This window comes from Dermochelys coriacea, chromosome 4 (assembly GCF_009764565.3).
Source record: "Dermochelys coriacea isolate rDerCor1 chromosome 4, rDerCor1.pri.v4, whole genome shotgun sequence".
Taxonomy (NCBI): domain Eukaryota; kingdom Metazoa; phylum Chordata; order Testudines; family Dermochelyidae; genus Dermochelys; species Dermochelys coriacea.
In genome coordinates this window covers 57,603,766-57,629,982 of record NC_050071.1, presented here as the reverse complement: position 1 = coordinate 57,629,982, position 26,217 = coordinate 57,603,766, and the positions used below count along the sequence as shown (strand labels likewise).

General features: G+C 40.1%; 1 protein-coding gene across 2 annotated transcripts in view; it reads right to left on the bottom strand.

The window, feature by feature from the left end:
* Positions 1–1,795: 1,795 nt before the first annotated feature.
* Positions 1,796–26,217, bottom strand: part of EDNRA (endothelin receptor type A) — a 39,318-nt gene continuing 14,896 nt past the window's right edge. For both annotated transcript variants that reach the window (XM_038400902.2, XM_038400903.2), the window contains exons 3-8: positions 20,507–20,634; positions 12,468–12,666; positions 9,235–9,387; positions 7,522–7,655; positions 6,967–7,075; positions 1,796–3,875 (exon numbers count right to left, since the gene is read on the bottom strand). In XM_038400902.2, the coding sequence (XP_038256830.1) occupies positions 3,735–3,875; positions 6,967–7,075; positions 7,522–7,655; positions 9,235–9,387; positions 12,468–12,666; positions 20,507–20,634 (864 nt within the window). In that variant the 3' untranslated portion in view covers positions 1,796–3,734. The remainder of the gene's footprint in view (positions 3,876–6,966; positions 7,076–7,521; positions 7,656–9,234; positions 9,388–12,467; positions 12,667–20,506; positions 20,635–26,217) is intronic.

Genomic DNA, 26,217 nt, shown 5'->3' with positions numbered 1-26,217 from the left:
ACCCTCTGCTTTTCCCTTTCATGGTTTCAACTTTCCTTCCTGATTTTATGTCAAGATGTATTGAATTACCATAGGCCAATTTTATTTATACAATACTTATAGATTACTAAAGAGCAGAAAATATTTGAGAGAGAGAGAGAGAGAGACTTACCTGTTTTGCTGAATTGTGTATTAGCAGGAATACATGTAATGCAATATTTTCGTTTGAATATAAGGGACAAGAAGAGTTACATTTGCAGCTCTTGGTAACAATTGCAGGAGGGATGTGATATACATTCTGTTGATGCACAGGCAGTACAATATAATCAAATACCATGCAGTGTCTTGCAGTATACGTTAATGAATTAAATAAAGTGCAGAAACAAACTTTTCAGGTTACTTCCATGAATCTAAAGTGGCACTGTTCTGACACTGTGTATGTAGTTTGCTTTACGTCTAAATCAGCATTTCCAACAGTACTACAATATGCAGCCGTTTCAAACTGGAGGAATTTGTTCCCAGGCCAACTCTATCCTCCTGTTGACACTTCTGACTTCAGTTCTAAAAGATGTGGTGAGGCAGCACAGAGTATAAGAATTCTAGAAGCAGAGTGAAACGCTTGGTGTGTGCTTTTACATGCCATTATGTACAGTGCTTTTCCAGCTCAGTGATTTCGTGTCACTACTGGCATACAGCTGTGTGTTTGTATGTGCAGGGGGCTCTTAGACAGTGTGCTTTGAAAGCAGCAAGGAGAAGCCTTTTTGAAAGAGGGAAGGAAAGCTGGAGGTATTAATTTTTAGTGTCTAAAAGCGGAAAGTGGCTACTACTATATAGACAGCTTGTGAGAAGGTTCACAGTATACTATGCTGAAAATCTGATCAAGTCACACTGGGACTACTTGAGTTTTGTGGTGTCTGGCCATGACCAAATCTTACAGGTAAACAAAACCTGAGCATCATGATCTTTATCTTACTTCACTGGTTGCGAGTAAAAGATGGACAGAACTGGAAAAATACAGAGCTACAGTTTAATGTTTGTAAAGACCCAGAGGAATTTGGAATTTAGAAACAGTATTTTTAGACAGAGCAACAACCCGAGAGTAACTGTAGCTACTGTAACCTATGAGACTGCAGAAATGTAAATCAAGAAGCAATTGATTTTGGCAGCAATCATGTCTGTAGGTGGAGTCTCGGAGGTCATTTTGTTTCATCTTCCTTTAGAGAAAGTGCAGGTAACCTACATTTTAGATCCGTTTTTCTTTCCCTTTGCCCACACTGTACTGTGTTTATTTTATATCAGCATTATAAACATTCCATGATTTTTTTTCTATATAGTTTGGGGTGGTAGTTATGGTGGTTTCTGTTTTTATAAACCTTTTATGCTGCTTCACTCACTCACATTTTGAAGATAATTGCCCTTGTTGAGTCTTTGGCAGGCTGAGGAGTGTAAATTGGGGATAATTGCTGATCCAAGTTTTGAATGGCAGCTTCCCTTGAAGGAATTAGGGCAATGTTAGTATGCGGCCTGAGTGTGTCTTCTAATGAAAATGTTTGTCATGCCTTGAGGAAATTTCAGAATATTCAAGCAGAAATCTTTGCTTGCATATAATTCTATAGAGTTTGATTTTGTATCATGTCTTCATGCAAATTGTATCCCACAATGCTATAAGAAGCAAATAATACAGTTACAAAGTTACAGTAAAAATGAAAACAGTGGGAGATGGACTAGCTAAATTGGAGCTAGCATGGATATGTCTACACATGGGGCAATCAGATCTCTCACTGCAGGATAGACGTCGTAAATAAGGGAGTATAGGTCAAGAGAACAGAGTTTACTAGAGACATCAATTCATGTTGAACTGTGTCACATCAAAATGCATTCAGTCACTGTGGCATTGGTGATGTCAGAGTACAGAGAAACTCCACTATGTCAAAACTCTCAGAGAATTATCATTATTTGTTCCCTCTGATTATTGATACAGTTTGGGTGATAGGCTGTTTTGAAAGAAATTCAGCCAGGTCTCATTCAATAGCATGCTCTTGAGCACCATTACAGAGCATTGTCAGATTATATTTAAGTTTTTAATATATTAGCACACATTCATATGTGTGTGTATATAGACATGCAAATATGCCATAAAGACAAAAGCACACAAAAATACATAAAGTAATTTATGGAGCAGTTTTTTTAATATACACTGTGCATGTAAACATTTGAGAAATTGTGCAGTGGAAGTCACGGTAGTCACTTAATATTTTGACTTTGTAAATAATGTGCAGGCTCATGTCTTCCACTTGAAACACAACTGGATGTTAAGAACTACATTGTGTAGCTGTGGCTATTACCTTTCAACCTGGCAAAACAAATGCTATAAATCTTATGGCAGATTTCTGCAGCAGGCACATTGTATATGATAGTGCTATATTTCATTCCACTATTTAGTAAAATGCTACCTAATCAGCAAATGTAACAACCAGACAAAGATTTTCATGCCATGTAACCAAAAAGTTGACAATAACAAAGAGAAAGTTATGTCACATGTTTACATGTATGCGAACAATAGCGTCTATACATTATATTGTCAGTTGCATTTATGTGGTTAATAACCCCAATAAAAACATCAAACTCATTTTAAATGTTTGAACTTTATAAGCATCTCTCCCTCTCTCTCTCTCTCACACACACACACACACACACACGCCCCGCTTCAGAACATATGCATGCACAACTCCTATGGACTCCAATAGGAGTTTTGCCCATGTGGACTGAAACTTAAGGTTGAAACTTCACAATTTGTAAGCAGTATTATGCATATCTGTAATTTAGTGACCATCTTCTGAGAACAGTTTTGGACACTTTTTGTAACAATTTACTGTGTTCCATTTATATTGCTGCATTCCACTTCAATTTCAATCCAAAACAGATACAGTCTCTGCAGAATAACAGGCCTAAGAGCTAAACGTGACTGGCTAATTATAAATGTGCTTCAAGATTCTCTTTTACAAATGATTGCTCTTTTGCTGATATAGAAAAAATATATGTTTATTTTGTAAAGAGAGTTAGAATAAATAGCACATTATAATACCCTGCTTTTGGTATCAGTCTGTGCTGTAAGTGCCTAATGTTAGTGCTATTTTTAGTGGTCTATTCCTATCTTTGAATAGTGAAATGCTAATTTCCCAGCTAATGGATTGTCTCATTCTGTAAAATTAAGTAAATAAAATATGAGTGTGGACTGACACATTTCCAGATAAAAGCTTTTAAAATTCATGCTAAACATACTTTTATACAGAATATATTCACCACTCAGTTAAATGTTTCCTTTAAAAAGTGGCAGAAAGACAGAGATAAACTATATCCTCACAGATTCCACATTCAACATCTTCTGAAAATCCCATGGTGACTAATTCTAATTGGCCATCAAGTAAAAGGATGGCTGGGTCCAGGTACATATTGGACACTTCCTGCTTGGGTCAAAGACTGCAAACATCCTGCAGAGTGCTGTGTGAGACTTTCATTTTTCATAAGAAGGTGATGTAATTTTCAGAGACAGCAACATTGTCGAGAGAATCCCAATTTGCAGATCTTTAAATTTATAGTCAATCCATTAAATCACCTCTAAATTAGGTAGAAGGGCAAAGAACTTCTGAATGGATTATATTTTGTGGAACACTCAGTGGATTTCCTGCTTAAACAGCTTTCATGTGACATTTTTTTCCTCATTGATTCTGAAGTTGTCTCAGTGTCCTTCAGTCTCAGTTTATGCTGTCCTTATGGCTGCTTCGATCTGTATTGTGGTTATTTAGTTCATGGTTTTTCCACTGAATGCTTGTTCCATTCATTGGCACTGAAGTCACTAGACCTTTGGATTGGTAGCAGCAACAGCAGAGACATGACTGGAAAGAAAAAGGATTCCAAATAACATAAATCTAGCAACTCTATAGAACTATATTCTGTCTTCAAACGTGTGCATAGGATTCCAAGTGAAGAAGTGGGAGCTGCATATAGGCAGAGTTTGGCCTTAAAAATGCAGGTGATTCTGTAATTGCCCATCTCTATGCCACAAAATTAAGGCCTGACCTTACACTTCTTATTTAGGCAAAATTTTCACTTCATTGAATGGGAATTTTGCCTGAGTAAGGTGTGCAAGTTGAGATCCCACCACACTTCTGAAGTGTAATGCATTGGGTGATACATTCCACACTACAGCAGATCATCCCTTCCTGTCCTGCAAACTAAGCAGTTTTCCAAGACAAGGACTGGCGGGGGTGAGGAAAACAAGAGGAAACTTTAGATCCTCATCCTCTGCCTTTCTTTCCCTCCTTCTTCTTTCCTCCCATACTTTCTAAGAAGCAGAGAGAGTAAAAGGAGGAGCAGACTTTTTTTTTTTTAGCCAGGGAGTGGTGAGGATGGTGACTCAAGCCTATGTTGCTGGATTCTGCACTGGCTGGGAGTCTCCATTACCTCTTTTGAAAAGTGCAACAGCATATCCTGCTCCCTCAGGCTTTCTCCCCCTCTCATGAAAAACAAAGTTTGATCCTAGGCAGCTGGGATTTCTGACTGCTTTGGAGAGGGAAGGGGAATGAGGACTGGGATTCCAGCAGCAATAGCAGGACTAATGACCTCTCCGGGGCACAGCAGCAAAAGAGCTTTGCAGATAGGCAGAGCTAGACTCAAGTTAACTGTATTGCGTATCTGTGGGTTGGGATATAAAATAATTGTATTGATACTCAGGTAGGGGAATAACTTAATTGTAACATGGGAGAGTGGATTGAATTTATTGTTTTTGGTATGGGAGATATGGGGATGGGTTGTAGTGAGGGGATGAGAAGCATAAATAAATTGTATGACAGGGCTGGGGGCTGGCCTGAACTAATTGTATTGGGGCAGGCAGAGGGACTGAATTAATTATATTGGAGGCAGCCTGGGTAGGTCCAACTCTATTTCCAGCCCCATTTCTCCAGGTATCCAATGAGAGGTCCAGGCAAAGATCCTTTCCACAAACCCACCAGTCCCCAAGCACCCTGGGCTGGGATCGCTCTTGCAACCCCCTGCAATTTGTAACCACTTGCAAACTTGGTTTTATTTCATTCATACAGTGTGGAAGTATCCTAAAAAACCCCTCTAAATTAGTGCATGTAATGCTGAACAAAACACAGGTGTTCCACACATTGTAACCATTTGTCACATGATGCATTGGCTTGGGTCACACATTGGCAGGTTTGCTTTCTTTCCTTTACTTATAATCATAGAATCATAGAATATCAGGCCTGGGTAGAGACCCATCGAATATCAGGCCCAGGTAGAGACTGTCGAATTGTGGAATTCAACGAATGGCTATACAGGTGGTGTTGGAGAGAAGGCTTTGGATTCTTTGACCATGGAATGGTGTTCCAAGAAGAAGGATTGCTAGGCAGAGACGGGCTCTACCTAACAAAGAGAGGGAAGAGCATCTTCACAAGCAGGCTGGCTAACCTAGTGAGGAGGGCTTTAAACTAAGTTCACTGGGGGAAGGAGACCAAAGCCCTGAGGTAAGTGGGGAAGTGGGATACCAGGAGGAAGCACGAGCAGGGGAGTGCAAGGGGGAACTCCTGCCTCATACTGAGAAAGCAGGATGATCAGCAAGTTATCTTAAGTGCCTATACACAAATGCAAGAAGCCTGGGAAACAAGCAGGGAGAACTGGAAGTCCTGGCACAATCAAGGAATTATGATGTGATTGGAATAACAGAGACTTCTTGGGATAACTCACATGACTGGAGTACTGTCATGGATGGATATAAACTGTTCAGGAAGGACAGGCAGGGCAGAAAAGGTAGGGGGAGTTGCATTGTAGGTAAGAGAATAGTATGATTGCTCAGAGCTCCAGTATGAAACTGCAGAAAAACCTGAGAGTCTCTGGATTAGGTTTAGAAGTGTGAGGAACAATGGTGATGTCGTGGTGGGAGTCTGCTATAGACCACCAGTCCAGGGGGATGAGGTGGACGAGGCTTCCTTCAGGCAACTAACAGAAGTTACTAGATCACAGGCCCTGGTTCTCATGGGGGACTTCAGTCACCCCGATATCTGCTGGGAGAGCAATACTCCAGTGCACAGACAATCCAGGAAATTTTTGGAAAGTGTAGGGGACGATTTCCTGGTGCAAGTGCTGGAGGAACCAACTGGGGCAGAGCTCTTCTTGACCTGCTCCTCACAAACAGGGAAGAATTAGCAGGGGAAGCGAAATTCTAACAGCTAAGGAAACTATACATATTTTGTAGGGTCAGCTGGTTTCACAGTCCCCACCCCACCATTCTACTTCTTTCTACTGTGCTCTTCACTCTCATCTTCTCTCTCACTTTACTACTTTTGTTGTGAATGGGTACTTTAGGAAACCCCGACAACAGCAATCCGGAGGCACAGTGTGATAAGTAAAGCAGGTTAATTTAGCCCAAAGTTTTCAGGTGTCCATTTTGAGTTCATGTGAAAAATGGACTATGCAGCTGTCCAGCAACTCTGAAAGCCATTCCACTTATTTAACTTTCAAAGTTTGGGTTTAGTTTCCTAACTTTGGGCTTCCAAAGTTGAAAATTTGAGCCAAAGTGTGGTTTCCTGATCACAGGCAGATTGGGATTTCTGCCAGACATATTCATCATTCTAAATAGATGCTAATATTGGGAGAAATGTGATCAAATGAATTCCACTCCATGTATGTGCATTAAGTGGGTAGACAGTACCTAAGATGTACATGCATAGATCACTGAATGTTTGCCTTGGTGGAGTTTGTCAAAATTCTGTTTTACCGGTTTAGTGTCAACACTGCATGGAAAGTTTCAGCTCTCAGTCTGGTATGTGTGCTATGTGACCTTCTAGCTAATAAATTAGATAACTTCATACCTTTACATGCTCTTCCTTAAACTATATAAATACCTTTATTTATCATTAAGTACTTTAATGGAGCATGTCTGTGGGACATCTACATAAAAATGTCTCATGCCAGAATTCTTACCTGGAAACAGTTTTTAAACTTCTTGCTCACAAAATAGAGAGCTATGGGGTTTATACAAGAGTTCATGGTTGCCAAGTTAATGCTGATGTAATCCAGTGGCAACAAGAAACTAGGCAACAAAAGAGAAAGTAAAATAATTACAACTCTTTACACATTATAAGGGCATAAGCATAGCACATGGATACTTTTCTCTGATGCATAGGCCACTTCTCTATTGTCTATACTGATCTTCTTGCATAGGCAATGTGTCAGCAAAGGCCTGCCTGAAATAGCTAGTCAGACATTCCAGTTTGGAAAAATGAGAGGAAGGTGAACATAATGGCAGTGGTCCAAATTCTGCTCTATCATGAAATGGAATGGAATCCCCTAAAACTGAAGGATATAATGGAAGGATCAGAAAATGGAAGAGTCAGCAGTTTATAACCTTCTAGTGTCTGGCTCTGACTGGTTAAGTTACCAGTTCTTACAGCTGCATGAGCAATCACATTAAACTCTAAGTAACATATCATCCTATAGTTTTTCATTCTAAATGGTTGAGGTAAGAAGATACAATACCTGAACAGTTCACATCTGTTAGGGTCCAATTCATTGTATACCATTTTCTTCAAAATTCGGCTCAAATGGAGAGGAAACCAGCAAAGGGCAAAAATCACTACCAGACAGAAAACTGTCTTTGCAACTTCTCGACGCTGAAGGAAGAAAGCAAAGAAAAAGATTACTGATACATGTCAGTCACATTGCTATGTAAGGGCAGGGAAGTGATAGCAGCACAAAAATAGGCAGTCTAGATAAAAGCATGCACTTAAGATTTCTTGTGCTCAATCCTGCAGTCTTTGCTCATGCAAAACTCATGTTTATTCAGGGACAACTATTACACTGAGTAGGAGTTTTTCATGAGCAAAGACTACAGGCTCAGGCCTTTACAAATGGTTTCACCTTGTCAATGCACACGTCCTGTCCAACACGTGTGGGTTAGTGAAAGGAATTATGTGGTGGGTTGAGAATATAGCTGTTGCCTCTGCAGCTGCCCCTGGAGTATAACATGCAGGTTAAGCCTCTGTTGTTACAATTTTCAGCCACGTAACTCCAGTTAAATCTCCAAATATGACTTAATATTATTATTGCTTCTTTCTTGTAATAGCAATTATCAAAATATGAAATCTGATGCAACTTTGACTTCTGTGCTAAGAATGGGGCTGCTGCAGCCATGAGCACAATTAAGCATTAATGTGGAGAAGGCTGTGTGAGGAAGGGGAGAAAGTGAGAGAGCAAAAATGACAATTGAAAGGACACATTTTTATAAACTGAGGCACAAATCCACCTTGGCTGGGCTTTGGAGATAACAGCAAGGGGGAAGTGGTAGGAGGAGTCTGAAATCTGCATGGTGGAGGATACAGTCTCTCCTTTGGCCCGCCTGACTCTGGCTCTATCCCCTTTCAAGCACAGCTGTGGAGAACACTCTCATAGAGCTGACTTTGTATTATGAACAGGGTATAAGCCCTAGCACTCCCCCTTGTGCAGTGAGACTGCACAGGACCAGCCTTTAGAGAGTCATTCATAGCTGTAGACAGAGGGTCAGGATTTGAGGGGGTGAGGTAGCAATTGCAGCTTCCTCTCAGACCATAATTGCAGGGACTTGCCTAAAGGTTTTAAAATGGCAGTCCAGAAGGTAATCTAGAAAAGAGCTGCAAACCAAGCAAAGTACAGTCTGATATTACTGTGAGTGACTTTGCGCCGTAATCAGTGTTTATACTAGACTTCTTTTTGCCACTCATGGTTGCACCGATGGGAACATCAGTGTAAACAAGACATGGGTGTTTTTATCACTATCTAAAATTGTTCAGAATAAGTATAGATGAGAGCTCTAGCTCTTTTCCAGAAATGTAAAGTATTCAGCTGTAGTTAAAGTGTAAAGGACCAGCAGAGCTTTATGTTTAGGGGCAAAAATTCAGAAAACATATTTTTACCAAATCTTTGTAGCAGCATTCCAAGGAATTTAGCCAGTAGAGATTTAAGGTTAAAGAGAGGGTGAGCAAGACTCTCACAATTTCTTAGGAAAGGAAATAACATGCAGTCTCCAATATCTACCTAGTCTATAAATTACTCTTGTGTTCTGAGTTTGGTTGAATACCTCAAGGTCAGAAGTCACTGGTAGCCTCACTTTCTATTTCTGGAATTTATTTTATTAAAACCTGGTTTGAAATGTTTATAAACTAACTGCAGACACAGCAGCAGTGTTTTCCCGACATTGGATTCCCTAATATTTACCTGCTTAAGATGTTCACTGAGGGCAATTCTCAAATTGCTGTTCCTTCTGTTTAACATTTCACAAGTCATTAGTGTGTAAAAGACAGCAGTACATGCTAGTGGCACGCAGAAATAAAATCCAAACAGCCACCAATCCTTTGCATTTTTGTAAAACTGAAGATGAGAGAAAAAAAGAGAATGAATTTTTTCCAAATGCAATGCAATGGACAACAGAAATATAACTGAACGTGTGGTGGTTGATAGTGGTTCTTCTGAGCCTATTAACTGGAGTGAACTTTGTGCATTCTTGTTCCTTCTAAGATGTGTTTGTGGTGGAGTAGGATTCTGATACTTTGCAGAAGATTTTTTCTGAGGCATCATCAAGACATTTCTCAGGGAACAAGATAAATATATCGAATTCCTACTCCTGATTTATCATCACTTGTTAATTAGCCCGAAGTTTTAAAGGGTTTGAATTAGTAATAAACCTGTATTTTAATCTCCATAATGGTGTGATTAAACTCATCCCTTATGCTAAACTGAATAGTTACAAGGTATTCTTTCACCAAGGTTTGCACCTAGCATATTATGCCCTTGATTACCAGGCTATTTCTATATTTAATATAGAGGAATCAGGGAGATGACCTTTAGCCTTGAATACTTTATAGAGATAAAACAGGCATTTGGTGACAACATAAACATTCAATTTACCCTGGTGATAACCTGTCTATAACTTTGTTACAATCTGTCTTGGGTTGGAAATTGCTGCTTGAGGAAGTGGTTGCTGGGTATTTATGCTCATTCATGTAAATCAGTGCTCAACGCTTACCACACAACTGACTTGCCACATTGAAACAAGCTGCAGGTTGACTCCTAAGTCCTAATAATAACACAAACACTAAACTGCATATTAAACCTCTAGGTCTTGATAAGAGCCTTTCTCAGCAAAAGTCATTTACCTTTTAAGGCTCCTGTAAACTGTTTTGGATTCCAAAATGGGCAGGTTAAAAATGTCTTGTAAGTGTAATCATCCTCAGCTATCAGTGGATAGATTACTAGTTGGTGTGCTTATGAAGTGGGCAGCTAGAGGCCACTTAATGTGTGTTTGTCTGGAAAATGTGAAGCTTAAGACTGGCTGCTTCCAATGGCTTCTGCTGCCTGGTTAGTTTTACTCTTTATTTACCTGATACATGTGCTATGTGACTTTCATGACAGGAAATCAGGCCCAACAATAACTTCTCAGTATTTTGCTACGTAAAGTTACTGCTGGTAGTGATTTAGGAGGCATATTACGTTTGACAAAATATTTACAAATTTTATTCCTCTGTTGGCAGCTATATTTGCACACTTGAGGACATGCTGTATTCTATTTTCCCTTTTTAAAGAAGAGCTGTTTTAATCACCAAAACTCTCCATTGAAATATGACATTTTAAATACTTCCTGTCTCTAGGTTATTAGTCACCGAGCCAGATGTGTGTAAAAGGGGTACCACACCCTTCTTTCTCAAACTCTTTCCCCTATCTTCTTTATTCCTAACGGATGTGATCTTACTTGTAATATCACAGTTCCCACACCAAAATATCATGATGTTAATAATGGAGGATTATGTGTCTCCTAAACTACTGTAGAAAGAAGTCAGAGGTCTGAGATCTTGTTTACGTATACTTCTGAACAATGCTCAGCTTCTGAAAAGGAACAAAATCAAAGCTATATTGCAAATTAATTGACATCAGTTTAAAAAGGTTGATTTTTTATGCACTCAATCAGTACAGCCATGGGTTCCATGAGAGAAAATATAAGTTACTAAGGGAACGCTTTATCTTTGGACAGGTAGAAGAAAGGAGGGACCTGGTCATAGGCCTGATTGTGAAACCTTCATGCATGTTGACTATCACACAAATATTCCCATTGAAGCCAGTTAGTAAGAAAGTGCTAGTCAGGATAAGATTTTTAGAACTGGGCCCAATAGCACTTCTCCTTTAGAATGATTTTGGGTGTTAAGTAGGGTTTTAAAGCCCAGTGCACCCGCTTTCCAATGGACCTCCCCACTAGCTAGGATATAACCAGGTCAAACTTTAGTGAACCTACTCCTTCTCCTGTTGCAAAGATAAAGTCCAGAACTGAGATCTGAGAGGTGGTATTGGGAGGGAGGGAAACAACTTTACATTCCAGATGGGACTTCATAGGAGCACACCTAGAAAAGCCACTCAGGGCATATGATGAATCAGCACACACCCCTCGTGCATTGGCCAAACCCCCTCCACAGCTGACTTTCTGAATTGTGTTGGTTGGCTCTTTTCTCATCAACAGTGTGTGGAGGAGGGGATGGTGGGCTCTTTGCATAGCTGTTTTCTTTGTGGGCAGAAGTTCCACCACTAGGGATGCACAGCCCGGATTCTGATAGCAGAAACCCAAAAGAGAGTCAAGCCTCACATTTTAAAATTTTTGCTGCCTGGTCTGGGCATTTGGAGATTGCCATTTGTCACCTTTTTGGCAGAGAGACAAGGACTGAGAAGACACACACAGAGGGAATTATTTTCCGTGCTACAGGATGTTCCTCCAGATCATGCTTGAAACATCTTGGTAGGGGAATACAGGAAAACTTGCACGGCTGTTACCCATGATGGACCTGTTCTGTGCTCAAAAGGAACACCTCACTTTCTACAACTCCCATGAGGACTACATGAGTGTGAAAAGAAAAGTTCAAATGAACAACAAAAAATACCCCCACAACCCTGACCAACTTGTAGACTCTGTATGCAGCATTTACTTATTGACATGTCCAAGTTATAAAACCTACGGCAAGATGTCTGTAAATGATTAATTAAGGAATCTGAGCTGCAAGAAGCTTACAACAAAGTACAAAACTGGGCTGATTTAAGAGAAATAAGGATCCTTTTGTTTGCCTTGTAAGTCCACATGGAACTAGTTTTCTACAGGAAATGTGCATTTTAAACATGTTTCCTAATGCTCTCAGCCTCTTGGGATTCATGTCCTCACATGAGTCTTTCAAGTCTTTCAAAGGATAATGCTTTAAGGTCAGATTTACTTTTATTAGCTGCGGCTGAATATGGGGACTCATGACTAAAACTGAAGTTCCCTAGCCCAGTTAATCTACTTTTTTATGAGTCTCGAACTTTAATGGTTAAATAAAGCTTTGTTTCACTTTTCAGTCCGACATCCAGCAAGTGTCTATATTCTAATCTGTTGATTGCAAAAGAAGGAACTTTGATTACTTTAAAATTATACATACCATCATAAACTTGTTTGTAGCATTGAGCATGCAGGTAATATGATCTTCATCTTTGTATTTGAAAGGTATCATGACAAAACCAATTGCTTCTGGAATAGCCAATATAAAGGAGAGAATCCAAATGGAGAAAATTTCAATAGCAGTGATCATGGGGATACCAATTCCCTGAACACGACTCCAGGAGGCAACTGCTCTGTACCTAAAATAAAGAGATAAGCATGACATTCCAGACTATTTTCTTTATTAAGATCTAGAGCTCTTGGGTTGTCTTAACATGTCAGGAATGGTTCTAGATTCCTTAAACTCCCTCAGAATGGTGCTTATGCTCAAATAGATTTGTTAGTCTCTAAGGTGCCACAAGTACTCCTTTTCTTCCTGAGATCTGTGTAACTTATGTGATAACAGAGGACCCTACTCATTCAGGAAACCTGCCACCCAAAATGCCACCAGCAGCATTGTGGAACAGATCAGGAGGCTGGTGGTAGACAGCTGAATGTAAATGTTTACATAGGGCAGCACTGTATCTGCAGGCAGTTAACTAATATTTTATATCCAGAGTAGGGTTGTCAATCTTCCTGGACTAAAATACTGGGGAAAAAAACCAAACAAACTCATCACAAGCAGGAAAATACGTGAGTTTTGTTTACTCTGTTTAAAGTGCAACCTACATATATTTTAAATGCTAAAAATACTGGGTTTTATAGTATGGGGCAATTTCTAGCCTGGCCTCAGAATACAAATAGTAAGGGTGCTAGATAGTGCTATTGACAGCATGTCAGTTCAGTCTCAGTACCTACATCACTTTTCCTATGAGAAACTGAAGCACAGGGTAAGAAAGTCTGAGAATAAAATCTATGCTAAAAACAGTACACTCTTTTCCATAACATTATCCATTTAAAAATAAAGAGGTTATTTTTCAGAACCAGGCTGTGGTTCTCTGGCAGCAGCAATTCACATGTACTTAGCATTTGTAACAGGTTAGCAAAGGCAGTGCAATGTCAAAAGCTGGACTTCAGCAAACTGTATATTGTCCCCCTGTAATAATCTAAAGTGGCCTGGTGGGCAGAATTCTTTAATCTGTTCAATTCCACTTTGCAAACTGTTTATGCTTAATTTGTTTGTTTACTTCCCCAAAATAGTAATACATAAATATAGTATAGTAATTCCAGATGGGCTACTATCTGAAGACAGACTTCATACTGTCTGTTGAAGAAGCATTTTTCTGAAGTTTGGAAAACAAAATAGGAATCCTAGAAATAATGTCCAACTCCTTTTGCAATAGTTATGTACAATATGAATATGGGACCACTGAAACAGTAAAAATACCAATGGCAGACGTTGTTAGTTTTTATACGGCCTGGCGTATGTTCCATATACAGACTCATTAATGTGATGAATTCATGTCTCATACAGCTTACGAATTCAGTCTCATACAGCAAGGATGTTTGGGAAATAGACTGAATCAATGGACGCAGGATTGGGCCCTTACTCTGAGAGGAAAACTATTGGACAGCAGGACTGTAGAATAATAGCAGAGAATATAAAAGTGGAAGGTGTAAAGTGCTCAGTTTTTCATCACTTTAATAGTATACAGACTAGAATCTCTCTCTCTGGTGTATACTACTGGGTCATACAGCATACTTGCAAGACATGCTGGGGAAAGGCTCTTAGACTTAAGTTATATAAGCTATTAAAACAGCCTAGGCCATTTTAGACTTGCGGGGGGGAAAGGGATAGGGGAAAGGAAGAACTCAAAAAAACTTTATTTGAAATGTATTCCTATGCTTTGAGAATGCCCTAAGAGTTTCAGATGATCGCTCAGTCCCTGGAGGGCATATGGGACAGAGCTATAAGATCATCTAACTGAGCAAACTGTATTTGAAGATTTAAGAAGTTACCCTCAGTAACAGAGCTGACTGAATAGCGAAAGAAATGTTGCCATAATATTTATTCACTTTCAAAATCAAGTTTGTTTGATCATATCTTTGACCCTTTTCAATGTTGTTTTGTGAAAAAATTTCAAGTGCTTGAATTTTGTTAGCACATGTACATGAATATTCATAGAAACTGAACTTTGAATTGTATGTTTGGTTGTAAAATTCTTATTCAGTCATGTGATATTATTTCAGTTCCCCAATTGGATGATGTATATAACTAATATTGTGTAATTGTGAACTGCAAATTACAATCAAATACACTATCTGAAGTTCGTGCTGTTAGTTACTCATGTAACTTTTGTAATTGAGTGAATTGCAAGTTGTGAACCTGATTCTCTACTTCCCTACACTTTGTGCTGTCAGTTACACTTGTGCAAAGTAAATTATTATTCAGAATTGGTCATGTTTTACAACCTTTTTGCACAGCTGTAAATCACTATACAAGAGGGAGGGCAGTGGAGAATTGGGTCCTGCATATTCAGTTGTGATTTTTGCAGCTCACAATTCAAATGACTCATCAGACCAAGAATTGTTTATTGAATGTGAATAATTTCAAATAAAGAATAAATTTAATAATTTGATTATCAGAATTTGTTGAATTTTCATACAGAAATTATATGGTCAGCTGTACTCAATTGGTACAAGGATAACTTCAGTAAAATAGTGGTACTTTAATTTTACAAGTGTGTGTACTATGAACTATTTAATACACAGGATCTTTGTCTAGCCTCCAATGGCCTATGATTAGGAGTGTGAAAATGTTGCAGAGTTTGATTCTTTCAAACTTACAGAAATATAGTATGTATATCAGGGAAGTATAATAAAACAAAGGAGCATAATACAATGCATTAAATTCCCCAACCTAAAAGCCATGCGTGTGTTTTCTGACTTTTCTTTTTCTTTTGTTTTTATTTTCTTTTTCTCGCCATCAATGTCCAACATATTCTATTCATCTCCAGATTGTTTTTTTTTCTCTTTTTCTGCATCTGTTATTCTCTTTATTCTTTGAAAAGCCTCGTCTTCTTTCTTTACAATCTTTAGCTTTCCTATTATGTTGTTTACCGACTTACTTGCTCCTATATCATATTGTGTCCATCCCTTGCTGTCCTTCTCCTGTGCTCTCTGCTTTCTTTTACTCTACACAGTCTTAATTATTTATCCTCACTTGGTCTTCATTGTCTCTACCCAGTCCTCCCTACTATTTGGCATGTATATAATACTTTTAGATTCATAGAGTTTAAGACCACAAGGAACCATTAAATCATCTAGTCCAGGGATGGACAAACTACAGCCCAGGGGCTGCATTCGGCTCTTCAGACATTTTAATCCAGCCCTCGAGCTCCTGCTGGGGAGCAGGGACTGGGGCTTGCTCTGATCAAGCAGTCCAGCTAGGGAGCGGGGCCAGGGGCTTTCCCCACTCTGTGCATGCCGTGCCTCCACATGGCTCCCAGAAGCAGCGGCATGTCCCCCCTCCAGCTCCTATGCATAGGGGCAACCAGGGGGCTCCGCACACTGACCCTGCCCCAACCCCATAGCTCCCATTGGCCTGGAACTGCAGCCAATGGTAGCTGCAGTGGTGGCACCTACCGATGGGGCAGCATGCAGAACTGCCTGGCTGCTCCTCTGTGTAGGAGCCAGAGGGGTGACATGTCTCTGCTTCTGGGAGCTGCTTGAGATAAGCACTGCCCGGAACCTGCACCCCTACCCCTCTCCCATGCCCGTGCCCCAGCCCTGATCCCTCTCCTGCCCTCCAAACCCCTTGGTCACAGCCCAGAGCATGCTCCTGCATCCCCAACTCCTCATTCCCAGCCCCACCACAGAGTCCGCACCCCAGGTGGACCTCCCCTCCGCATCCCAACCCTTATCCCATCCCAGAGTCCCCTCCTGCACCCTGAACTCCTCATTTTTGGCCCTACCCCAGAGCCCGCACCCCCAGCTGGATGCCTGACCCTCTTCCGCACCCCAAGCCCCAATTTTGTGAGCATTCATGGCCTGCCATACAATTTCCATACCCAGATGTAGTCCTCAGGCCAAAAAGTTTGCCCACCCCTGATCTAGTCTGATCTTCTGTATATAACAGACCTTTAAATATAACCCAGGTACCAGTGTTCCCTCTAATTTTTCCCACATGTGTGGAATGAATTTTGTTACATGCACCGGAATGGACGTGATGTGTGACACATCACCTTTATATTGGTGCACATAATAAAATTCATGGGGCGGGGGTGGGGCTAAGGAGTTCGGAGTGTGGGTGTTGGGGGAATAGGCGCCCCTCCCCGGCCATGTCAGGTCTGAGCCAGGGATGGGTTGGGGCCACGGGAGGGGCGCCCCAGCCATGGTATGTCCGGGGCTGGATTGGGGCTGGGGAAGGGGCACCCCAGTTGCGGCAGGTACGGGCTGGGATTGGGTTTGGGCCACCCCTCCCCACGGCCATGGTAGGTCCTGACTGGATGGGTTCCCTGAACGCCTGTGCGGCGCTTCATCGGCTGCTGCACATCTGTGCAGCTGCACAGCTTACAGGGAACTTAGCTGGGTACCCCTGCATTAAGCCCAATAGTTTGTGTTTGGCTAAAGTATATGCTCCAAAAAAGCATTCCGTCTTCATTTGAAGACATCAGGAGATGGAGAATCCACCACTATCCATGGCAGTTTGTTCCAATGATTAATCACCCTCACTGTTAAAAATGTGTGCCTTAATTCTGTTTGGAATTTGCCTCACTTCATCTTCCAGCCATTGGTTCTTATGCCTTTCTCCACTAGAATAAAAAACCCTTTAGTATCTGGTATTTTCTTCCTGCAGAGGTACTTTTACACTGAAATCAAGTCAGTCTTAATTTTCTGTTTGATAAACTGAACCAACAGAGTTTTTAAAGTGTCTCAGTGGAAGGCTTTTCCCTGAGGCTTTGAATTATTTTTGTGCGTTTTTCCTGCACCTTCTCCAATTTTTTGAAATGTGGACCTCAGAACTGTATGCAGTATTCCAGTATCAGTCTCACCAATGCTGAATAGAGAGGTAAAATCATCTACCTGCTCCTACTCACTACTCCCCTGTTTATATAATGTTAACAAACATTATGTAATCATCAAAACAACTCTGTTGTAGTTAAGTACTACCATCCCCATTTTACAGAAGGGGAAACTAATGCAGAAAGGGGAAGTGATTTGACCAAGGACAAAAAACGAGTTATTGTCAGAATCAAATTTAGAATAGAAATAATCCCTTGCTTTCAATCCTATGCTAACTCCACTAAACCACACTGGTTCTCTGCTATTGATCTGGTTTTTTGGGGGGAAGAGACCACAATGATTGCTCACTAGACAAGCCAGCTCAGCTGCAGCCAGCTGGGTGGTGGCTGGGAGGATATTTATGGTGACCACTCAGTGCTGTGGTTTATTGGCATAAGCTTCCCCATCTGCATAGATACTGAAAACTTGGCTACCAGATGAAAGCATATAACCTGGAGTTAGTGTTCCACACAGTACAGTATGGAGCAAAGGCTAAATAAGACCTTACACATATGAGATGAGATCCTTACCTTTATCCTTCACCTTACAATCATTGTCTGGGACATAAGCAAGAGTGAAAAACTCAGTGGGAAAAAAAAGCCCTGAGTGACCTAAGTTTTCCCAACATTAGGCAGTACTGTAGACATAGCCTTAGTCACAGTCAGGCACTGTTTAGAAAAGACTCAGACTGTAGCCATCAGCATGAACCAGAGTTTAAAAATGCCTGACAGGGAATTGCAACAAATGTGCGTTTCCTTTGAAGGATAAAAGACTGGTGTGTCACTGTCTGTCAGCCTCTAAAAACCTTCTCCACATATGAACAGCATTGTCCCCCTGGGTATAAACAGTTAAACCTTAGTTCACGATCCATGCAGGCCAGTTTCTGTGTGGGAATGGGTAGGGTTTCATAATAGACAAATGTAGTTAAAGACAGGGACAATCTTGCAAAAAGGAGCAAACATATGGTTCCTAAATCAGGGTTAACATCCACAAAAGATGATTAGAGGAACAACAGTGACCAAAGATGTGGAACAATGGGTTTTTCTGATTGTTCTGCCATTTGAAGTCAATGTATATGTGTAATTGACACCAACTGTGGGGCTTGACCCATAAAACAAAACTGTTTTATTAATGACCATGTATAACTTTTTCAGATATTTAATTACCTATTGCTCTAGAGAAGTAGTAGTTAAAGCAGCAATGCTTTGTCTTGGCGTCCCTTTCAGATAGAATTTCACTGGAGTTTGAATCAGTGTTCAGACTTCTTTTCCAGTAAGATCTCAGATTTATTTTGTATTTTAACAAGGCTTTTAATATGACAAAGGAGGTTGGAGAGTTGGGTTTTTTAGCTTGTTACTTATGAAGTCAGCTGTAGCTCATGAAAGCTTATACTCTAATAAATTTGTTAGTTTCTAAGGTGCCACAAGTACTCCTTTTCTTTTAACATGATAATATTTATAATGTTTATGAATACGGTTATTTTACCCCCAACCCATGTTTCTGTGCTTTGCACAATAAGACCAATTAATCTGGCAATAAAAAATGAAACCTTTACATATGTAAAGGCTTCCTTATTTTGTTCTCTGCTTTACTTCCTCAAGTTCTAGTTGAAAATGTTGATAACTTTGATACACAATTTGTCCACAAATATAAGAAATGATGTTGTGTTAATGCAATGATGCCAAGCTTAAAGCAGTACTTCCAAAAACTATGTTGGCTTAGTTTTGCCCCATGGAAAACAAGATACACAATTAAAAAATTTATATAATCCACAATCAGCATGGGTAACTTAGTAGTATCTGTATCTGAAATGGAAGAAAATATTGCGCTATTACCTCATATTTCTTTAACTGCACCCCAAAACTGAAAAACTTAAAACTCCATCCAAATACTGGGTCTGAGCACTGGAAAAATAATTTTATCTCCCAAAAGATGTGGGAATGATATTTGCCTCAGTGTAAAACTTTGAAGTAGAAATGTGAGATCGTGAGAGAGTGCTCTAAGGAACAGATCCTATATCAACAACGTATGTGGAATGTATCGTTTATGGGATACATTCTGAGCAGTGCGATCCCACTGGCCCTATGCTACTCTCACTAATACTACAGTAAATTGGGAGTAACTCCATTATAGTCAATTATCATATATATAATACTTAACAAACATTAACTAATTAATCACCAAAACAACCCTATGCTATTTCCATTGAAGTATAAAGCTAGTGTGGGATTAAAATCAGTATTGTGTTAGTTCTCAACACTTAACATTCCTCACAAGGGTATTGTTATCCCTATTTTATATGCTTTGCCAAGGATATATTATTTAGCATCTCACGCTACTATAGTAAATATTTGCAGGGAATATGTTGGGGGCAAACAGACATGTAGGGTCAGATTCAAATTTCAGTTGCACCAAAGTAAATCTCAATTAACCCCAGTGAAATCAGGAACTGACCCAGAGAGTCAGTTTTCAAAATTTTCAAATAAGGGTGTCTAAAGTTAAATACTTACATAAAAGTGAGCTGAGTTTCAGAGATGCACTCAGATCTCCCACTGACTTCAACACTTTTGAAAACCAGGCCCACTTTATTTAAGTCAATTGGACATCTACTGACATCAGTAGGAGCACAGGATGCTTTTGGAGTGCACCCCTAAAAATAAGGACACTTTTATTTAGGGACCTACAAATGGATTTAGATTCTTGACCTTAGGCATCAAGGTTTGAAAATCTGGGCACGAGTGATTTGTCCATGGCTACAAAGGAAGTAAGCGCAAGCCAGAATTAGAACACAGGGATTCTTTGGTCCGTGCTGTGCTTTTAGATCATTGCCCACAATGACTTGCGCCTAGAAAGCTATTTGTCCTTTGAGTGAGGAAAAATTGGGATTTTAGTACATACATTTTTGTTGCCACACAACAAATCTTAACAGTAAAACTGAATCCTATATGTTTTTGAAAGTATGAACAAGATGTATTGTTAAGGTATGCACTTATACCTGTGGTATAAGCACACCATTCACGGCTCTCAGTTTTAGAACAAGCACAAATGAGAGGTCTCAAAGAACAGTGTCCAACAAAAGGATGAGAGATACTGTACCTGTCCACACTAAGGGCACAGAGATTGAGGACTGTGATGCCCACTGATGCCTTCTGTATAAAGGGGAGGAATTTGCAAAGAAACAGCCCGAAATCAGAATCTGCAAATGGCCACCGCTGAGCATGAAGCTAAAGAAAGGACATAAGATAATCAGAAATGATAATGTAGACAGTGAATATGTAACAATCTGTAATCATGACCTATCTTTGGATCCAGCCCTGATAGCCCAAAATTCTACATGTTTAAGCAATTCTCTTGGTAATGAATGAAAGTGGGAGGTAATTCTGCTGCCATAGAAACATGGAGGAATTAAGGAGAGTGTTTAAACATAAGCAGTGGGAGGATGTATTGATCCTCTCCAACTGAGGTAGTAATAGTTTCACTGTTAAAGGATCCTTTCCTAAAATGCTTCAGACACTGTTATGCGCACAGAAAATCAAATTCAACTCTACCCTGGCATAAACTGGAGCAAACCTCATGTGTTTGCTTTCACCAGGGCTGAATTTGGCCCAGAGTCTAGCATTCAAGGCATAACTCACACCTCATAATGGGACACTTAAGAGCCTAATTCTCATTGTTGCACACAAACAGATTCTTATTATTGTAAATTTACCATTGGAACTTGTGACAGTTTTGGATGCTGGATTATGAAACCTGTGGAAGGATCATTATTACATGTATACAATTTGTACCATGTTATATTTTAAAGGGCAGGCATCCCCCAGGTGGGCTGTGGTAGGTGACAATAGAGAGGCAGTTTTAAGTGAGTATATGCATGAGTGGCAGCAGTTTGAACTAACATTTCTCTCCCCTAGGATGTATCAACATAACAAATGTGAATAAATTGATTCTTGTGCACAATTAGGGAACCAACAGTAATCTCCATCCCAGCTGTCATTTATGCTTTGAACAAGTAAAGATGCTTGCAAAGCTTTGCTCCTTGTATTACTCACAGTTTTTTCACATCCGTGAAATAAGTTATATTACTCAAAGCCTTATATATAAAATTGAAATACAATGCATCTGAGCCTGGGATGAGATTCTGTCAATCTCCTGAAGTCTGCATAACAGCAGTTTTGAAGGAAATACAGAATAATAACAATACGTTCATTTTTTCATTTATACCCGGTCTTACTGACTAAAGGCATGGAACACAGAGTATTTGTATGACATTCTGCAAGTGGTAATCACAAATGTCTTCCATTTGTTTCAGGGGAAGGTGGAAAGTAATACCCAGTTACTTTGAAGAGTTGGAGAGACTATGCTGAGTTTCTCATTGTGCATAACTTAACTAACAGCAATGATTGGTCCAACCAGCCCCCATGGGTCCTAATTCTCTGAACATTTGAGGAAATTCAGATCCAGATCTAGATCTTAATTTTGTGGATGGCTGAATTAAACCCTGAGATTTGAATATCCCCAAGTTTCACCTCAGGAAAGACTAGTCCCTGCACTTGTGCTTTTCTTCCTCTCTGCATACAAGCACCCAGGTCAGGCACAATCTGACCAAAAACCTTAAATCAGATCAGCCTTGTTCTAAATATTGGACAACCACAATGTGAACTGGTGCCAAATTAGAATTGATAATGAAATCCAAAACCACCAATGAGTTTCATGATATTTAGGTTTTGCTGTGTACATTTCCTACATATCTGTGAAGCACACAGAATATTACTTTCAAATGTCAACGTAATAGCCTAGAGATACAACTGTGGCATTTGCAATCAAAAATTTGTGGAACATCATATTCCGGCTGCCACCGATCCAGGGCACAATGGTGAAAGGTGGGAGCAAGGAATCATCCTTTCCCCTTGTACAGCTACACAAGAGTCAGCTGGAATCTTGGTGCTTTTGCCTTTTGAATACAAAAGGATAAGTGAGTGTTAGTGGGTCAAGACTCCATCATTGCTGCAATAGGCTTAAAAGTCATGGAATAATCTTGTATATTAACTCTGCTACTAAGAAAGCTACAAGATGAGGTCTTTGGTATAATGTCTCAAGGATCTTCTCAAGATAAAATCACTCAGAGAAAAAAATTGTATAATATCTTTTCTGATTGTGCTTGTAGAATTGGAATAGATCCCAATCTCTCCAATTCCCAGCAGAGCCTTTGGATCTCTTTGTGCTCTCTCTTATGCCAGTTTTACATCATTATAACGCAGTGGAATTACTCTGATTACATTGGTACAAATGGTAGCAGAATGAGACTTCATCCCTGTAAACTGATACTGCCTACCTTTACAACAGCCCACTGTCAGAGTGCTAGCTTGAGTTTGCTTGTTTTTAGATTACAAAAATCTTGAGTTTATTTCCACAAATTCTCTTTTTTCCCCCTCTCTTCCTTTTTTATTTTCAGCCTGAAATCTGGGGAAAGAGAAGATCTTGGACACTTCCCAGCCAGCATCTTTCCTCATGTAAGCCCCAAACAGAACTCTGGTCACTGTGGAGGCCAGGGAACTTTTTCCAACCTTTATTGTTTATTACTGGACACCATAAAGGCATCTATTCCTGAAGTGCTTTTATACCGAGATCGGCTCCTCAAGTAAGTCTAAGTCAGAGCTTTGACAATCAGATAGTCCATAAACATCTGTTCTCTTGTTTCCTGACTGAAGGCCAGACACATGATTACTCTGTGGTATTAATTGGTTTTCAGTCATTCATCAGTGCATAATTGTTTGTTATGGGGTTTCTTGTACATTCCTTTGAAGCATCTGGCTATGACAGGATCTTGGAATAAACTGGACTACAGGGTTTGATCTAGTATGGCAATTCCTATTGTTCTCTGCCAATTCCAAACATCTCTCCACTACACTACTTTGTTGCTAAAGCTTTTTATCTTTGGAGATATTTTGAAAATCTGTCTCTTCTGTCTATGCACTTTGGTTTCCAGGCCATCAATTCTACTATCCACCTTGATTATCTGGTTAGTAATTTGGACTGTCATTTTTTTCAAGATTACATTCCGGAATCCACATATGATGTGGATGACCATCAATGTTGGTAAAGGGAAGGTGTGTATGTAGCTGTTTTGAGCACAGGACTGAGAATCATGACTCCTTAGTTCTATTCCCAGCTCTGCCCTGACTGCTGTGCAAACTGGGCAAGTCACTGCCTGGCTCTGTGCATCAGTTTACCATAAGAGTGTTATGATAAGCCTTTGTTAACCAAGCCTGTGTTAACCAAGCCTTCGTTATACTATAACACTGTTATGGGTAACATACCTTAGTCTCATCTCAAGCTCTTTCCACCTATGGAATGCTCTCTGGTGATTTGCTGCCTCCTCATGGCATGCCAGATTTCTAGCCAGTTTTTTCCAGTCCTTTGTTCCTGTAGAATGCAATGTGGCTGGAACATTAGACTGGAAGAGTTTGCAACAAAAACAGTATGCAGCATTCTGGGTTTTTGAGTACATAAGCCACGACCTCTCCACTTTGTCATCATTGGGAATTTCACGCCAGTAATGTGTTGGATGGAAACTTCTATTTTCATTGTCTTTGGGGAACATGAAATTTTTCACTTGCTGTGGCCCATGAAGTACAAGGAAGTCCCTCAGGCTACTGCTCAAGGGGGTCCACAGTTGGATCAGCTAGACTTAAGGAACTAAACTCAGCAGCAGCTGTTTCTTGCGCCTCCACCATACTCTTCTCTGATCTACAGTTTTCTTCAGGAATATACATGGTTACATCCATTTGAGATGGAGATCTGGATGCTGCAGTAGCTGCCAGGTCACCTGCACTCTAACTGGAAGATCAGGCATCTCCTCACCACTCACATCCTCACTGGGGCCAGAAGGCTCACTGTGAATGTTTGTGTCTATGTATCTCAGGAGAGCTCCTTCCTGCTTACGTAGAAAAGCTTCCTTTGCTTGCTTTCTTTTTCTGAATGCTGCCCCAGAGGGGCGTTTTCTTCTTTCACTCATGACTGCTGTTCTGTGTCAGCTATAGTGGCTCTCAACACTCAATTGAAGGGGACAAATAAGCAGGCTGGTAGCTGGGCCTGTGTGAGGGAAGATGTCAGTGTCTTAAGGGCCTAACTGACTCCTACTACTGCAGTTGACTACCTGTTTTCCTGAAATGGGTTCAGGGAAGCAGCAGGAAACAGGAAGCTCCCTGAGAAGCTGGTGTTAATCAGTCCAGGCTCCTGGGGTGCTAGAGAAGTACATAAGAGGCTCCTCCTTGTCTCTCTCCCTGCAGCTCCTGCTGCTTTCTGTTATTCCCTCTCACCTTTTCTCCTGCCTGCCTGTTATGTCTCTTGTGGCCTCCTTCCTCCAGCACAGCATTCCATCATCTCTATGCATCTAGAGCAGAGAGAATACATATGCAACAGCAGCAGACACAATTTTCTACACTTTAGGTCCTAGTGGCGCCCCCCACAGTCTGGCACCTGAGGCGGCCGCCTCAGTTCATCTCATGGTAAGGCCAGCCCTGACTGCATTTTAGAAGCTGGATGGGAAGTGGGTGGGGGAAGCTCAAAGTTTTGATAGTTGGAAGTTTTACTACCTGGGAAATGCAGGAGGCAGCTTAATATATTGGGATAAGCATATTATCTGAATGCTTTTTCTAACATAATAAGCAGTAAAATAGTTAATAATGTTGACAATCAATGTCATTAGGTTTCAGAGTCAACACCCAGTTTCTGTTTCGGACTGTCTGCGTACTTGGATAGACTCTACTACTTTGGCATATAGTAAATACATTTTCTGAAAGATTTCAGAGTAGCAGCCGTGTTAGTCTGTATTCGCAAAAAGAAAAGGAGTACTTGTGGCACCTTAGAGACTAACAAATTTATTTGAGCATAAGCTTTCGTGAGCTACAGCTCACTTCATCGGATGCATCTGAAAGTTATCTTTGCAGCCATATGGCTTAGAACCCTTTTTTTTTTAAAAATGAAAGCTGAGATTTTGGAGCACAATTCTGCAGCATGTGTGGGTGAATGTGGCACCAAATTCTGCAGCAGCAGAATTACAGAATAGACACTGGTAATAGCTCTGCATTGTGACATCCAAGTTAAACACTTTTTTTCTCTCTATTAATATGTTTCAATTGTTAAAAACTATTTAATCAGAATATGACAAATTATATATTAAATATTCCTATGGGGTCAGCAAAATTTACATCTGGTTTAATCTTACTTATAGTACAGGCTACTTATCTAGTATTTCTAAATTAAAATTCACAGCTTGTGGTTGTCAGAGCTACTGACTGTTGAGTGGGAAAAGTTTTCATGACACAGCAAAATATTCAGTATTCATTGAATACTGAGCAATTAGGTATTCATCCGTCCTTTAAGGATAAGTTCTGATCTGGTCCATTGAAATTTTGCCCCAGTTTATACCCATCCGCCACAGTCACTCAGAATACTTCTACTTGGATTGCTTCTATTTATGTTTTTTGGCACATAATAGTTTTTTTTTAAAAGTGCCCCTTCAAACATTTGAAAAAAATCAGTGTGTGTGTGTGGAGCATCTGCTTTCCTTCATTTCAGGCCCACCTCCATGTTCTAATTGGATTACTCAGATTTTGAGAGATATTTTGATAGTTCATATCTTTCAGCCCATTCAAACATTTACATTGTTTAAGGCCAATGACATGTTTCTCTATAAATCCAAATCTTTCACATCTGAAGGAAGTTGATCATGTAACTGCAAGTTGAATGGTAAGAGGCATCATTCGATATGTATAGTTTTAACAGGAATATTTTGTTCCTGTAAC